We start from the raw sequence: 17,604 nt of genomic DNA, 5'->3' as shown, positions 1-17,604 counted from the left end.
TAATCATCAGTGAGCGTTTGGTGTAACTTAGCTTTCACCTTCCCTTGCTATTGCACTTCTGAAATCATGTGCTCTGTTTTGCTTGTGTTGCCATCACCAAAGCAAGCACGTAGCATCCCAGTGGCCTCTGAACTGAGTTGTGCAAAGTTTCTGTCATTTCTTCCATTTTAATGTTCTGGATGCAAAGGAAATAAAGACGCAGTGGACTTGACTTCACACAGTTAAATACAGAGGCAGATTAACTAACAGTGGTATACTCCCAAAATTTTTTGAAGCTCTTCGATGCTGAACAGTTAGACCATTTCCACAACAGTTGCAACCGACCCCAGCTATGTTTATCTGTTTATTGTGTGCTGTGTACAGAACACAGTTCTTGAAACAGCCTGTAATTAAAAACATGCTATGCAAACAAAATGAAAATGGAGGCAAGGCTGATGATTGTCTTCATCTTGCTTTCCGCATCACAAATCAGGCTGAAGGCTACAACACAAGGTTTTCTGTCTCCCTCTTCCCAAAGGGAAATGTGACTCACTGCTCAGTGCCAATGATCTTTCAAGGCTTGAAGGCTTTTTTCTTCTCATTTTGCTTTGTCAAAATGTGATATTGTTGTAGATTATATTGACTGCGTTGCTTTTTTGGCATTGTTAAGTCTCAACGGATCAATTTAAGGAAATAAGTCTGAAAGGATGCTTTAAGCTTTCTTAAAGAGGAGGACACAAGACTGACGTAAAATCAGCCTTATGGTGATTTTTATTTTTTTTTTATAAAAAGCACGCTATTGTTTACAAAAGCGAGGAAAATATGCAACTAGATGATTGCCTATGGTCTGTTTTCTTCCTTGATGCAAAGTCTTTGTTCAAGTTTTACAGGACTCTGTATTGAAACAAACAAACAAAAAAATCTCTGCTTTCTCTCCACTGCAACAGTTGGCTCTACCACAGCAGAGAGAGAGATTGCGGCATACCTCTCTCTGCAAGCAGCATCAGTCAATCTGCCACTGCCAGATCCTCCTGCTGCCAGGAGCTGTCAGTCTGGGCAGGACTCCCAACTTGCTCCGTTCCTTCATTTGTCTGCCTTTGAGAAGGATAAAACACCCACTGACCTTGCAGGAAGGGGGTAAATTGCTTAGCTGGCAGTGATGAGACACATCAGCACCTTGGAATCTTTGAGAACTTGGCTCCAAACGTCTTTGTCTCGTGTTTTAGTAAGATGTTCTCAAAAAACCCCAAAGCTAACCGATGTCCCCGAGACCTGTGCCAAATCTCGTGTGATCCAGCAGTAAAGGAAGGAGCCATCCAACCTTTTTGGATGGTAGGGATGTACTAGTACAAGGTCTCCTTAGAAATGTTTCCTCTACAAGGGGGAGATCTGTATCTGTTTGGAGGCATTGCTAAGCATCATTTTGGGGTGCTACAGGTCAGGTCCACCTCTCACACCACCTTCCCAGTCCCCACCACCATGGGCACTGGTCTCTGACCTGACACTGGGAATAAGGACAATGGACATTTGCCCTGGCCCTTCCCTGCCTCCTCTGCAGTGCTCAGGGTGCTCAAGGCTGCTCGCAGCCCTTAATTAACTTTTCAAGGACAATCTGGCACCACTCCAGAGCAAAGGTTAATGCTTAAGCTGTGGAAAAGTAGCAGAGTTGACACATTGTATTAAAATCTGCCAGCAGGGTGGAAAACTAAGGGAACATTTCCAAATTAAAAAAGGAAGGTTAATAGCAGGGTGCAGCTGGGATCAAGGCTGGGGTTATGGTTTTTATTAGTTTGATAAGTGACTTAGGTGGTGGGTTTCAAAGCCAGAGATTTTTGGTGTTATTATATGTGTTCTTTAACTGGAAAACACACTTACAGAATAAGCACTGGCCAGAGATCACTGCCATAAAAGTGAAGGGTCTGTCTGGCACGTCCATGCCAGTGGCCCTGTGCTGCAGATGAGGGCAGGAGAAGAGAGCTGAGTGGTACAGGAGAGCAAACGTCCAGCAAGTGCAGAAGCGACGGGGCTGTTTGCAGCACAGTCATAGCTCATCCCTCAAGCGTGTCTTTGCATGGTGGCCCAGCCTCGTGCAAAGCAGCAAGGGGCAGTGAACACAGGATAAGCAACTCTCAGCATCGTGGCAACTGAAGACAAAGCCACATTTTAAATGAAGTTGTGCAGCACCTATTTGAAACAGCACTCGAGGTTACATCCTGCAAGTCAATGCAATTATACTAGCTGACAATGATACCTATTTACTACAGCCTTACTATTACTTGTAAATGGGATATGGAATACTATAAATTATGGTGGGAGATAAATGCCAGTTTGCTTTGGCAGAAAGACACTGCCCAATGGTCTGCACTAGCCTTTCAAAGGGTCAGAATTAATTTCTCTTGCTTTTATGCATGGTGTAATTGATACTGGAGTTGATGTAAATCATATTGTTCCCTTAAGATATTTCATGGTTTGTGTCTATAATCTGATTTTATATACAGATAAAGCAGGATTAGGCTGCCAGACTAGTAAAAAACAGTTCATCAAAATAATTTATCAATGGTTTTGTTTTCTTAGAAGGTGTTTACCTCCTGGCAGGCAGGGAGAGAGAGGAGGCAATTAACTGTTAACACGCTAAGGATTGTTCAGTGAATGCAAAATTGCTGCTAAACTAAAAATTAAGCAGGCTGTTTCCAAAATGTACTAGCATCCGTCCTCCTCCTCCTCCTCCCTCCCTTCCTTTTCAGCTGTAGCTCCTCCCCTTCTGCCTCTTGTGGCTCTGACTCCTCTGAATCAGACTCTCCTTTTGACCTGTCAGTCAAGTTACTTACTGTTGGCTTTTTTTCCTGAAAAGAGGGAGAAACAGAACACAGATAAAACACTAACAAATATGTGCATGAGAGTCTAGTGTACCGAAAATTGAACTACCACTGTGAATGGGTCGAAAGAATAAGACAATTACTTATGTACAGGCCCAGAACAGAGAAATTCTTGCCTTGGGTGATGAAGCTAGTGGGCTGGATTTGTCTTTCACCCCATTGCTCCTGTAGCCCATCCCTCTTCTTCCTCCAGATCCTACCTGCAGTAAAACGTACTGAATTGCTGACACCACTCATTGCCATCCAACATCAGTGTCACAAAAGCTAGACAATTACTTCATTTAAGTTACTTCATTTAAGAAGAAGAAACTGGACCTGAAATAACAACAGATGAAGCAGCAAAGAGAGATGCTACAAAGGCTCAGGCATCTGACTTGTCTGCAGTCCCAGAGCAGGAAGGGAAGAAAATCAGACTACGGTCTGGCTATATTTACACTTTATATTCTTTATTTTAATGCCATAAATCAAAACTTACCGGTCACTTCTCCTGGGTAAAAAGTAATGCTTCTCTTGTGCCCTGGAAACCACCTATAAGGAGGTCAAACTAAGCTCCTTCTTCCCTTTCCCAGATAACCTCTGCCTCCCTTCTCTGGATGAGAACAGAGTAAGTGAGTAGAAGTAAAAAGCCCTACACAAAAAGTTTCAAGGTGCAAGTTGCCCATGGAGAAGTCATCCTTTATATGGACACAAAATCCAAGTGACAAATAATGTACCTGAGAAGAGCAGATGTAGCAAAGAAGGGGATGCTGTCATTTTATAGTATTAACCAGAAACCATATTTCTTTATCAAATGAGGAAATATGATTTGGCACATCCCTGGGTGATAGATAATGGCTTCAACAACTGTGCCAAGGCATCATATTTATATTGGTGGAATGCCACTTTTGTTAACAGCATTTGGCCTGGCTAACCTGGTTCAACTGTATAAAGTGATGGTTTGCTCTTTTTTTTTTTTTTTTTTTTTTTTTTTATAGGGTAGAAGAAAGTTTTAAAACTTTATTCTGGTCAATATTTGGCTTATCTGAAGTGATATCTGTGGTGCTGAAGTACGACCATAAATTCATTGAGAATATTGGATATGTACTCTATGGAGTATACAACGTGACTATGGTGGTGGTGCTGCTTAATATGCTAATAGCCATGATCAACAACTCCTATCAGGAAATTGAGGTAAGATAAGAAATTATATTACAAACTTAATTACCACTGATAATGCAACTGTTAAAAAACCAAGGAAGCTGTAGCTTATTCCATATGCAAGATCAGAGTGGTGTTGAAACACATACCTTACACTATGTAAGAGTTAAGGCTGTGCCTGTCCCCAGATTATGGGATTAATAATTAACAATGAATCATTTCTGGAACAACCTCAGCTTCCTTGTTTTTAATGACCATCTGTGAGTAAACCAAATTTCCTTTACTTGTATTAATGAAAGTGGTTTCTGATATTTTTTATTCCCTGTGTTGGTTATGATAATTTATCTATGTGTGTTACCTTTTGCGGCATTGTTTTTTTTATGATAGAGTAATATTTCATCTGGCTTCTTGCCCTGTTCTCTACTGCTTAAACGCTCAAGCCCATATAGGTCTGAAGCTCATGTACTCATATTTAAAAATTTCATATTTTCCAAATGCCAGGCATACAACCTTGATACAGAATTTTTTGGGGAAATTCTAGGTCTGCAAAACATAACTGCATGGACATTCACAAAAAGTAATTTTTAAAGGATATGAACACAGCCCTCAAGGCATATGGATAGGTTTCTGCAGAAAGGTGTTTGCAGGGTTTACCCAGCATTGTTCGGTAGCATGGCTGTTAGCAGACTGGATTTGCTGAATGCTTGGGACATAAACAACTGCCTGCTAATGTAAATGAAGACAGAGAAAAACATAGTATTTGGATAATGCTAATGCTGAGTCACCTCTTTCTTCCAATTTGTTAAATGTCAAACTTCTGTAGTTGGGTTTGTATTAATTATTTGTTCTAATCTCCCCTCACAACCTGACACTGCAAAAGGCCAGAGCTGAAAATATTTTCTCACTGTAAGGTCTGATTCATCCATGTACTGTAGTGTAAATATAACTCTATCTTGTGCATGCTGTAGCTAAGTCTAAATGTCAGGGAGACCTTACATATGTTCTCTGCCCCAGAAGCTTTTCCACATGCAGAAGGCAGAGTCATTTCCCCAAAGGTTTCTCATCACTTAAGATCAAGCATCTTCCTGAATCCTTTTCTACTGAGACGATTTATGTCTGAAAGGATCTCAGCCTCTTACTGCATTTTCTAGTTTATTGTAGTAGGTAGCAATGCTCTTGAATGTTTTCAAAGAAAAATCTCTAAAAATACTTGAATAGGTGGCCTATATTAACTTTCTAGTCTAAACCTTGTGATGACCATCTCCTGGAATAATGCTTTATCATCCTTCCTGATTGCGCAGAAGTTTTCAGAGCTTTGTTAAAGACTACTTGTAACGATCAGCAAGCAAAACAACTGTGAGCTATTTGGCTCAGATCGTCCTACCCGAGGACTGGGAAATACTAGTAAATCTCATACTAATTAATTTCGTCAGTCCTCAGTAGCAGGGAGAGTAAAGACAGTCATCGATTCATAGAATCATTTAGGTTGGAAAAGAACTTTAAGATCATAAAGTCCAACCACTCACCTAACACTGCCAAGTTGACCACTAAACCATGTCCCCAGGTTTAAAAGACATCTACATGTCTTTTAAATGCCTCCAGGGATGGTGACTCGATCCCACTGACTGCAGAGAAAGTCCCTTTTGCCGATGTGTTTCTCTGATGTCAGCAATGCCAATAATGACAGAGGATGGTCATTTTGTAGGAATTAAATTCCATTAGTCAGTGGTGAGATGCTTTACTGTTAGCTCGAGTGACAAGACCATATTCTCATGCTTTCCATCGAATGTCTCTCTTCAGCTACTTCTGTTCTTCGGTTTATGCCTCAAGTATTAGTGCTTCCTGCCAACTTTGCATTTATGGAAGGAAAGAAATCCTTTTTCCAGCCAGAAACCAGAACTACTTCCATTAGTAGCTTCTTAACTGCTCAACAGAGAAGCCTTAAAACTGTTCACAAGTGATTTCTACTGTAATTCAGCTTAAGGCTTCTGTGAGGAGCAACCCCAAACAATGAGACCAAACGGCAGAAGGGAATGCTGCTGCTCCATTGGCAAAGTCATACTGCTGTAATTGTGACAGAAATAATCTCAGTAGCGTATGCCAGTTTTGGACTGGGTTTCAGAGGTACAGGGTAATCAGAGGTTATTAATATCAGCAGAACACAGATGCACATGAGTACGGGTTGCTGGCAGACCCACGCTCTTATTGATGCTGCTGCCCTCCATATAAACCACCATGAAAACAGCTGTAGAGCAGCTGCATCTCATGCTCTCTTTTGCCTGATAAATGGTCCTGATATGTGGCCCTGACCATCCTCCTATACAAATGCTGAGCAGATCCATAAAGTATGTGCTAACCTTGCCCTTGTTGCTTGGAAGAGATCCTGGCCCACCTTGACAGCTCATAAAGGAGATTCACAGGCACTGAGCAAGGGACTTTTTCTCCACTTTCATCAGTGGCAGGAGGTGAATCAGAAGAGAATTAAGGTGCATCCATCTGAGGGTACATGATGGTGAATGCAAACAGGATCTATGAGGAAATCAGCTAATAGAATAAAGAAGCGACCTTAGCCTCTTCTGTGGGGGATTCCTGGCCAATGCAGTGATGACAACAGCTGACAGATAATGTTGCAGTTAGAGACAGTCTTTGCTGTTGTTGTGCACATAACAGTTTCTTCTGCTTTCCATGACTCTGTATACGTTCTGGCATATGTATTTATCAGCATAGCACAAGCACCAGATTGTTACTGAAAAACAATCCATTGGATATCTGAGGAAGTAGGAAATAGTCTAATATTTGCATGACTTCATTTTCCTTATTTTGAGATATCACAGAGAAGCCTACAAAGACACATTTTGTGCGGGGGCCTTGGTCTGGCAAACAGAATCTGATTCTAGATAAATCTGACCTGTATGTTAGCGCCTGTCGTACCTAAGTTCCTTCCTATTTACTAATTATGCATTTGGGGGGGTGTTTGTGGGGTTTTTTCTCTTCCCTTCCCAAGGAGGATGCGGATGTGGAGTGGAAATTTGCACGTGCCAAGCTCTGGCTATCCTACTTTGATGAAGGAAGGACTTTACCGGCTCCTTTTAATCTAGTGCCAAGCCCTAAATCGTTTTATTATCTCATACTGAGAATAAAAATGTGCCTCATAAAACTCTGCAAATCTAAGGCCAAAAACTGTGAAAATGATCTTGAGATGGGGATGCTGAATTCCAAACAACGGGTATGTTATATCTTCACTTTTCCACTTCTTTGCAGAAAGGGTTCACGCCAGGGACCTTGGGGGAGGCGGGGGCATTGCACAGTGCACAGGTGGACCAGGGGCAGCACAGCCTCGTGCTCAGCCTCATTCTCGCGTGTTACTTCTATTACGTTGCACCTAGAGGGTCCTCACAGACTTGTGGCCTCGTTCTACTTGGCACTGTCTGGACAGCAGGGAAAGAGCAACTTTTATAAAAACAGGCAGTTTCAGACAGGAGTTTCCCAAGGCCAAACAAGCAAGGTCAAAGACCAAGGGCAGAAGCAGAGGCACAAACAGGCTCCCAGCTTGTCTGACTCCTCATCTACCCAACAGGCTTCTATGCCTCTTCAAAACATCCACCTTCCTTTAAGTGATTTCCAAATTAATTTTACTGTTATTACAGCATTTACAGCCATTCCAACTTTGGGAACAAGTTTCCAAGCAGGGATTAATAACACCTTGTAAATACCTAAAGCTATAATTAACAACCTCTCTGCTTACAACTGCCCAGTGATGTGTAGCCACTAATTGGGTAGATCCTGCCTCAGCCACCGCCCCTTTGGTCATCTGAAATAGCAATTTGCTGTGGAAATAGTGGCTACACAGCAGCACTAGTGTCTGCGGGATAAAGCAAGAGAGACATGTAGGGGTCTGCTGAGCATCCAGCCCCTTCCCAACAGAATTAGCTTTGCTCCTCCAAGGGGAAATGCCAGAGAAATCAGAGAAAATTTGTGTTACCCATGGAAATTAGTATCTGCAAAGCAGTGCAGAGCATCACTGGGAGGAAGCATTCCTAGCGTATAAATTTACAACAAACAGGATCCCACTCACAGGGCAAGTCCACTTGCTTTACACTGAAGAAAACGCCCAAAGCATTCACAGGAGTCCAGCCACAGCTGCGCAGCTGCTGGCGTTAAATTCAGTGGATACAAAGATGCAAGGAGGCATCTTTGCTTAAAAGCATCCTCACCTTTATTTAATTTTCTCAGCTCAAGCTGGGTTTGAAACAGGAGAACATCGGGAATTCATTTCTGGGGGAAAATAAAGCTCTCCACAATGTATTCTCTTATTTCTTAGTGCATGTGAGAGGTCAGTGTGGCCCCTGGGCAGACTGCCCAGCCTTTCTAGGACAGGTTGACGTTCCCTCAGCCAGCTCCCGGACCCATCCATCCAGGCTTTAAAACCCTGGCTGTGTGGCAATGCACAGGAGAGGGGACAACAGGGTGACACCAGGACTCTCCGGCCGAGATGGGCAGCCTGCCCTTGGCTTTAACCTTGCAAAAGGGAGGAGATACGTAGTGAGAGAGATGGAGGAGAAAGAAAGGAAGGTTGGAGGAGGCTTTGCAGAGTTGACCTTTGTAATGTGCAGCCTGCTTTGGGGCTTTGTTTGGATCTCTTGGCTCTCCTTGAAGGAGCAAACAGCTGAGCAATGCAGCTCGTGGTGAGCCATCCAGCTCCGGGCAAAGCCTTGGGGGGGGTCATGCTCCCATGAATTCAAGAGAACTGCTCAGGTCTGATGTTTATTCAGTCTCTTCCAGAGCCTAAATTGAAGGGAGAAGTATATCCATGGGGTCTACTCCATGTTATCAAACAATTTAAATACCCAACATGGTGATCATTGCCAAGATAGGCAAGCATTTGGGGGAATTTTAATCTATAAATTAATTTAACAGTATTATTGATTACTGAAAAACCCACTATGACAGTGGAGTCTTGAAATAAAAAAAAAATTTTCTCCTTTAACTATGTCAAATAATGATTTAAAAAGATAATATTTTTTAAATGTTATTTGAATCTAACCACACAAAGCTCACTTTGTTTGAAATCTAATTTCTGCTTCAAAGCATAAACCATGGTAATAAAATTAAGCCCCTCCTTCCCCAAGCCACATGAGTGAAAGTGTCTGGCTTGCCCTTTTTCATGGGACCCATGCAAATTAATAGTTTCCATGGCTTTAGCATAAAGGATTAAGATTATCAGTCATTTCTTGCTTGCCTGTTGATTTTGTTCACAGATCATCTTCAAAACTGTCTAAAGACCATGGCACACCTGAGAAGTAATAAATAAATAAATAAGAATACGAGATTACTTGAGACTTTTAGTCCAATCATTATCAACATCCTGATTTTAAAAATAATAATAATAATGGTAATAAAACATAATCTATTGCATAGGATCTCTGGTCCAGTCAGGGAAGAGAAACCCTTAACCAGGGCCTTCCCTGTACATACACTTATGTATAAGTGCAGACGTCTGTGATATTTATTGGCTCCTCTGGGTCTATGACATGCATTAATTCCTTTGAATAAGTGATATTTTTTTTGTTAACATTTGGACCAAAAAGTTCAGAGGTGGATAAGAGGGTCACAGAATATTGTGCATATTCTCCAGAAAAGTCTCTTTGGAAGCTTCCAGAGTACAAAACTAGTAGCTATGATGTCCTCTGCTCAAAAAATACTGCTGTTTTTTAAAAGTACATTTTTTTTGTTGAGCTAAAAAAGTAGCAAATGGTACCGCTGTTTTAAAAGGACCAGTGAAAATCAATTCTGTTTCTGAATTTGTTTTTGTACCACATTGACGTATCTCTAAACATCAGTGTTTATTTTTCTTCATTTCCTAAACTGTTTTAACTTAATCATCACCAATATATTTTTGTTTAATGTATTTTGTGCCTCTTAACATCTTCTTGTCTAAAACTTGTGTAAGAATACCATTTTTATCTAGATAATTTGGAATCCAATTTTCTCCAGTAGATTGTGGGGTTTGACCCTTTTCTGTCTTTCAAGAGTTTACTTTTTAGGCCTGAATGTGCTGGCTTTTGTTCTGCTCATATATTGAACCATCTCCTACTGTCTTTCTAAAGCTCTGTTTAGTTTGGGACTGCCTGGGTATGAGAAACTATCATTGATTTAATTATATCATGATGTTTTATAATTTCAGAAAGTTCGTTTTCACGCTAGCACTCGAAATGCAGAAATTTTTTCTGGGAAGAATGCTTATAACAAGCCTACAAGATATCAGGTAATCACAGCACGAAAGCAAGAGCCAGGGAAGAGATCTGTCAGTGAACAGCTCTTACCTGCAAGGGTCACGGTTGCCTTTGTCCAGGCGATGCCATCCTGCGAGGTGCCAGGCTGTGGCTTAGCACGGGCATGGCACTGGGCTGGGGCACTTCAGAGACAAACAGCCCATCACTCCTGGAAACACACATAGTGTCAGCGTTTGTCATGCTGATGAATTCCGCTCAAGGGGATTTAATTTAATACCAGAAACATCATTCCAGCTTTAACCTTCCACCCTTGCATTGACAGCATTTCATTTGTCATGACATAGAGTCATCTCTCCAGCCTTTGCATTAACTTTTGCATGTGCTTTCTCTGGCCGTGACTTGTCCCACCGAGCTACACCTGCAATGTGGTAAGGTTCAAAAACACCTGTGGCTGCAGCGGTGGCAGGGGGCACCCAGCCATCACAGGGACCAACACAACTGTCTGTCTTGGCTAGAGCGTTCGTGCCAGCAGATGTATTATTTCTTGTGCAAACGTGCCTAGTAGGTTAACACAGTAAGGAAAATATCCCACAGGATTTTTTTCCCTTATTTTTTAACATAAAGGGAAAAAGAATCTGACAAGTGATATATCTGAAGGAATCTACGTTAAAGAGAGTTGAGAAAAGCAACAAGTTAAGTTGGATAAAATGTGCAATGGCAATTCTAGAAGTGGTTTGTCTTGTATTGCTGCAGCACAATGGGCTCCCAGGCTGTACGGCAGACCAGTAAGAAATTTCTACTTGTTTAAAAGTTGTTCAGGCTTTTGTGCCAGGATAGGAAGAGTATCTAAAATTCTAAGTTAGAAATGGGATACATTTGCTCTGCTATCTGGAGTTAGTTGGCTTGACGCCCTCAAAGGCAAAGGGAAGATGATGGTGTCCTGCTCCAAATTTCAGCATTTCTGACATTTCCCCGTCCATTCAAACCCACAGGTAACGGAAAGATGTGTCAGCCTCTTCCAGACTCGCTCTCTTCATGTAGCTATTATGTCTAAATGAGGCTGCCTAATGTTTGTGGTAAATTAGACCATTATTTCTAAAGTTGGAAAAGCCAGAAGCAGCTGTAAAAAATAGAAAAATACAACTACCTGTTATCTTGCTTCAGTAATGCTCCTCTAGCTTTGTCTTCAAATGATCTTAGAAAGTTTCTGTTGCTGCAGGAAGAAATGGTCCAGATAGTATAAAGAGTGTGCAATAGTCTTGATTATCTCATTATAAAGAACAAACAGTTTGATTATCTGGCCAACAAGCTTTCTTCTACAACTGGGAAAACCTCTGAAGCAGTGGATTCTTGCTGAACTGTTTCCTTTAGTGGTATTTAGCAAGTGACGTACCTGCAGTCTGTGTACTTGGACTGCAGACAGTGGTCTGCAGGGATACAAAAATGAACAGAACCTAACATGCAATAATTTGAAAAGTAGGAATAGAAGTCAATACACAGCTGCCGTGATCTGGGAATAAACTAGTCCAGGCAAAACGATACCTTTATCAAACCCTCTTGAGCTGACACTAGGGTGGAACATTGCTAGAACGCTGTGCTAAGCTCCCCAGTTTCTCTTGCTTCCAGCACTGCCATCTGTCATGTCATCAACAATGTCTTTATCTACAAACTCAGGAAAGGATCTGTAAGGGAAAAAATAGAAGGAATAATTTGTACTTTTAAAGGCTCAGCAGTATGTTTCTTTGCTGTTTGGAGAGGCAAAATAACAAAGAGGTGAAAATGATCAAATTCCTTTCTTGCCTCATTCTCGAGCTCTTCTACTGCCTGATAACGTGGTTTTGAGATCACCAGGTTGGCGATCTGATGCCCCAGTGAGCAGTTATCCCCTCTGGCCACTGCTGGCTTGTATTTGATTTTGACCAGGGACATAAAGGTACCAAACATTTCCTCCCGTTAGTGCTGCCCTGGGACCTCCCATGCTCATGCCAAATGGCATCTGTGGTGCCTACAAACACAGCGTCAGGAGGAAACCTGTGAATGAAACAGCAGCGTTAAGGTCTGCAACAATGTGATCTTCAGCAGTGCATACAAGTCCAGAATAGAACAGCAAAAATTGTGAAGTGGGAAGACATGGCCTCCACATTAAAGACAAGGACCTATCAGACCTAAAAAACTAAAAAAGTTTGAACTAGAAATTGAACCCCAAATCTCATGAGTCCTATGTCAGTGCCTTGGCCACAAATCTGCCCTTTTCTTCTCATTTCCCTCTGTGCTAGAAGGCCTAGAAGTGCTCAGATAGCTGATGGCAAATATAGAGCCCGAAGGGTGTGCCAATAAATACACAAAAACGATTTAATTCGGTGCAGAGTTATAATTCACAAATGACTGACCTGTTCCTAGAACCTGTTCTCTTAAGACTGTTTTAGGACCAACAATCAATAGTTGAGTGTTGTGTAGTATAAAAGTGCTCCAAGACCTGAAGAATCTCAATTAACTTTTTGAGAATGGGGGAATAATACTTCATGGAAATCAGATATATTTGAATTGTTTCAAGTTTAGCATTCATTACCAAGAGGCTGCCTGTGAGTTTCGTTCATTATTTCCCTGCAGTAACCAGGATTATTTTGCCAACAGGCAATTTCACTCACTGTCACTAGAAGGAGGAGTACCAGAGAGAAGGGGAGAAGCAGCAAGGCTTAGAAGTCACAGTGCAATACTGAGGCAAAAATTACTTACTTTCCTAAAGCTATTGGCAGAAAAATCTACTAAGTGGCAAAGCAGACTCTTCTTAAAAAGTAGTCACATTTTTAATATTTAGTTTCTGTAGAAAAATCTGACTACAACTTATATTTGATAGACTAGGCACCTTAAGCTTGTGACTTCTATCACATGTAGTGGTTAATACAGGATAGCTTTTGAGTAGCATCCATCAAAAATACAAGCTGTATGAGAACTGGAATAGATAGATATTACGTTACCATATTTTTCCAGGTAATAAGAGCATTCACTGTGTGGTATTCCTTGTTTTAGTCTAAATTTCCTGTCGTCTGTTCTGAAAAAATAATTTATTTTTGGATCCAGGATTTCCCTACTTTCCCCAAACATTACTTCATTTATGTTTTCTCAGGTGACAACCCTACCTCCCTCTGGATTCTACTACCTTGGCCATCTTCAACACACCGTACGTGCGCTGTGACTCACCTCTGTTGCCTTAATGACTCAGCTGGTTAGCCAGATGCCTCTTTGACACAAGGACAGTCTTAGACATCCCATATTCCATGACTGCAGGACATATATAAATAACGGGATCCTTCTTTGATGTTCACATGCTTTTTGCACTGCTATAATCCATATTTGACTTCTAAGAAAAAAGAGCAGGTGTACCGATCTCTTAATTCATATTTCACACTCTTTGTAGCATTTTTCAGTGGTGTTCAAAGCAGAGACCTGTGATCGCTCTCTGAAGAAGCGAGCCCATGCTGGGAGAGGCTTTTCCCTTAACAGTGACCATCTGGTCAATGAAAGACATTTATATATGTATTCTTGGGTGCTCACTGAGCTCTCCTCTGTTTGCAGAGGATGCACCTAAATCATTGCCTCTGATAGAGCAATCCTTTTTACATTTATCATAGTTGAGATTTTTTTCCCCATCCGTATCTTGTCTGTAGTGAAGGAGTGGCAATGATGCAGGCCTTCAGCTGTAACCCAGTGCGTAGCCCAAGACGGCCAAAGTTACTTTCCTTTGAGATAAATGTAATTTATACATTTTTGGAACAATATCACATTGCAAGCTCATATCCATAGCCATCTTCTACTATTTCCACATACGCTGCTCCTTCCTAACAATCACCCCCCATTTTGTAAGTCTACAATGCCTCTATTTTTTTCCCTGTGCATGTCCCTTAAAATCTGCCATTTCCCTAAGAAACTTCTCTCATTTAAGCCAAGTTCTCCACTTCTGTTCAAACTCTTTTTTTCTGTCCTTCATTAAATTTATTTTCCCTCCTAAAACCCCAACTGCAAGGCAAGGAGTTTTTTCGTTAACCTTGGGTCAGATGTTTAGTTTATCATCATGAGTGAGTTTGCTAACATATTAACCACTTATTTCTTCCTGTAAAGTATTTTTTATTGATACATTAAACAGCAACATGCTAAAGGAAGGCTCTGGATCCCATTCTTAGCTTGCTGTTGGATCACCTGTGTTTTCTTTCTGTCTGTGGGACATACTCTACATTCACGTGCATCCCACAAAATACCCCAAAGTGCCTCATATGGAGGCTCATTATGGAATGGCTGTCAATCAACTATTGTAGTACAAAGTTCATAATATAAAGTATAAAATCAATGGGAAGTCGATAAAAAAATTCTCTTTGCATCCTCTGAAACCATGGTTTTATGGTTTTATCCATAGTGAAATCAAGTGTTTGAATTGTTCATAATAAGTCTAGAATTAAGACAAATGGATAAACTCACATTAAGATAAGTGTTTCTGTTCTCTTTTCAGAAAATAATGAAACGTCTGATTAAGCGGTATGTACTGAAGGCTCAGGTTGACCGAGAAAATGACGAGGTCAATGAAGGCAAGTAGATTTTTATAACTGATTTTTATATACTGATTTGGGCAGTAAGAGGGTTGAGCGTAGATAGCATCCTCTGTAGAGAGAGAGCATGCTCGTGTTTACACTAAGGTGAGCTGTGGTGACTCTGAGCCACCTTTATGCTCTTGAAATTCTGTGTCCTTAATTTTCCTTTGCAGAACACATATCTCACAGGATCTTTACCTCGGGCTGCTCTGCCCCATAGCTCTGCCTCCTCTTGCTTTACCACACCCAGGGCATTACCAACCCCCAACCTTATCTTGGTGTCTAAGTAAAACAATTTATGACTCTACCGCCCATGCCTGCCCCAAGGATGGGTTTTTTTGAGCTTGATAAGGATTCGTATTGCCATGGTGTCACATAGGATTTGTATGCAGATGGGAAAGAACCTTCTTCTAACACCTCTTAACTGCTACCCTCTTGCAAATGCCCTGTGTAGGTAGAGATCAGTATGCAGAGAGAGAACAGACATGAGAAAAAAAATTAGCTTTCCATACATACTTGCTATCGCTGTCAGTACCACTACTCTGCAAGTACAGGTTATTTCTTAAAAGTACCAATATTAAGTGCATAAATGCGGGGACACCATATGGAGCTCCACACACATTCATGACCAAGCACACCAAAATTAATGCTCTCTCAGGTCTTAAAACCACAGGGATTACTTATTTGGTTCAATATTCCTAACAAGAACATTTTCTTCCTTTTAGGAGAACTTAAGGAGATTAAGCAAGATATTTCTAGTCTCCGCTATGAACTCTTAGAGGAAAAGTCACAAGCTACTGGTGAGCTGGCAAGACTAATACAGCAGCTGAGCGACAAATTTGGGAAGGACTTAAATAAGGACATTTGATGGTGAACACAGAGAAAGGCAACTGGTTTTCTAATCATTCTTCAGTGTCAACCAGCATCTTAGGAGGGCAAAAACCATGTAAAAGGTGGGAACTGCACTCTCAACTTCTGCTAACTAGCAAGTATTGGTAGGAGCATTTTGCATTGCTCCTGTGCAAGGTGAGTTACCAGTTAAATCTTTTCTGATACAAAGGTGACTTACTGGTACAAATATGTGCACTTTGGTGCTGGAAATAGACGCACCATATGGAAGGCACCTCTATTTAAAGGCAAAAAAGCCAGATCTTCACCCATCTGACTCTAGTGAAAACAATGCAACTGTGCTCATTTATACCAACAGAGACTGTACTGATCAGAATTGGGTGAAGTCTGAAGAAAAAATGTGCCAAGCATATTCCTTGAAAAGTTTAAACAATTCCTATCCTTGGGTGTGTACTCTCCTTTTATGTTTACACTGGCATCCATGAAGATAACTTTGAACAGCACTGTGGTTAATGAAAATCAAATGAGAAATCATCTGCTGAAACAACCAAGGTGAAGTACGGCAGGTAGAGGTCATCTGCATTTGAGACTGGATGACAGTGTTGGAAAAAAAAAAATCAAGGTTGTTGTGTAAAATGTCCTTTCACCCTTCTGCTACAATCTGACAAAAGGATTCAATCAAAAACTCCTTTTCACCTTTTCCAGCTGTATTAGCTCATCCACTAAAGGGTATGGCCTGTTTGTACACACCTAGCCTCTCTTTTATTCTTAGAGGATCCAAGCTTCAACAACAGTCTACTGAAATATCAATAACAATGTGAAACTCACTTCCCAGGAATATCCAGAAATAAGATACATTGTGCTAATGTGTTCGGGTCAAGGAACAGCGTTAATCCAGCGACAGTGATGCGGCTGAGCTCAGCTTTCAGATTCCAGATGTCAAACAGCAAGCCACAGGGTGAGACAAATCATGAGGAGCATAGCCCAGCAGTTTCAAAACTTTAAATCAATACAAAAAGTCTTCAATTCAACTAAGAACATTCTGTGGAAAAAAAAAAAAAAAGAAATAAAGGAAAAATAATTGTAGAAATAATTATTGTCTTATGTGTTTGGCTCTTGCAAAGGACAAGGAAGGGATCAAAACTCTTTTAAAGCCTGCAGTAATACAAGTACTGGGATTGCACTTTTACAACTGGAAGTCAATGAGTCTGTGCAACACAACTGCAAATTTGGATTGCTTGGGTTTTTATATTTAACTACATGATTTCAACTACTTAAAGCACACCTTACTACTTGGGAACCACTGAACTGTACTGTTTGTTTACAAGAGACACCTATAAGATGAACATTACATTTAGGTATCAGCTGAGAAAAACAAGCAGAACCAGAAGGTGACCTGTAATCAGTTCTTAAGTGCCAGACGAGAATACAGATAACCTAATAGAATAATAGTTATATTTGTACCAAAAAAAAAAAGAAAAAAGAAAAAAGAAAAGAAAATAATAAAGTGTACTGTACGTAGATCTGTTTAGAGAAAAAGCAAAACGCTGTATTTTTACCTTTAATAATATTATCTTGTATACTGTAATATTTTTACCTAAAAATGGGGAAAAAATAAAATTACCTCATAATATTTTGTTGTACACCGAGTGAAATATTTGCCTGATCTTTTGACTATCCAATACGTGAACATTTTTTCACTTTTCTGCCACATGTGAACAATGAAGTCATTATATGAAGCAATTTTGCCACAGAAATTTTGAAGCCCAAAAGAGTCAAAAAGCAAACTTAAACCAAAATACATTTTGAAAGAATACAGCTAAGAAATTAAAGGTTCTGTGACTAGCTATAGTCTGCAAAAATTACGTCTTATTTGTGGTGCTTGATTTGAAATTACTGTCTCCTTAGTCACGGGTTTGTAAAATTACCTTCTAAGAACAGAAATTC

General features: G+C 40.6%; 1 protein-coding gene across 1 annotated transcript in view; it reads left to right on the top strand.

Annotated features, from left to right (window-relative positions):
- TRPC7 (transient receptor potential cation channel subfamily C member 7) overlaps positions 1 to 16,747 on the top strand; it is an 81,508-nt gene extending 64,761 nt beyond the window's left edge. The window contains exons 8-12 of the mRNA XM_037398537.1: positions 3,830 to 4,025; positions 6,997 to 7,218; positions 10,177 to 10,257; positions 14,730 to 14,805; positions 15,534 to 16,747. Coding sequence (XP_037254434.1) covers positions 3,830 to 4,025; positions 6,997 to 7,218; positions 10,177 to 10,257; positions 14,730 to 14,805; positions 15,534 to 15,676 — 718 coding nt within the window. The 3' untranslated portion in view covers positions 15,677 to 16,747. The remainder of the gene's footprint in view (positions 1 to 3,829; positions 4,026 to 6,996; positions 7,219 to 10,176; positions 10,258 to 14,729; positions 14,806 to 15,533) is intronic.
- The last annotated feature ends 857 nt before the right edge of the window (positions 16,748 to 17,604 follow it).

Source organism: Falco rusticolus, chromosome 8 (genome assembly GCF_015220075.1).
Source record: "Falco rusticolus isolate bFalRus1 chromosome 8, bFalRus1.pri, whole genome shotgun sequence".
Taxonomy (NCBI): Eukaryota; Metazoa; Chordata; class Aves; order Falconiformes; family Falconidae; genus Falco; species Falco rusticolus.
This window is presented reverse-complemented; position numbering and strand designations above follow the sequence as displayed.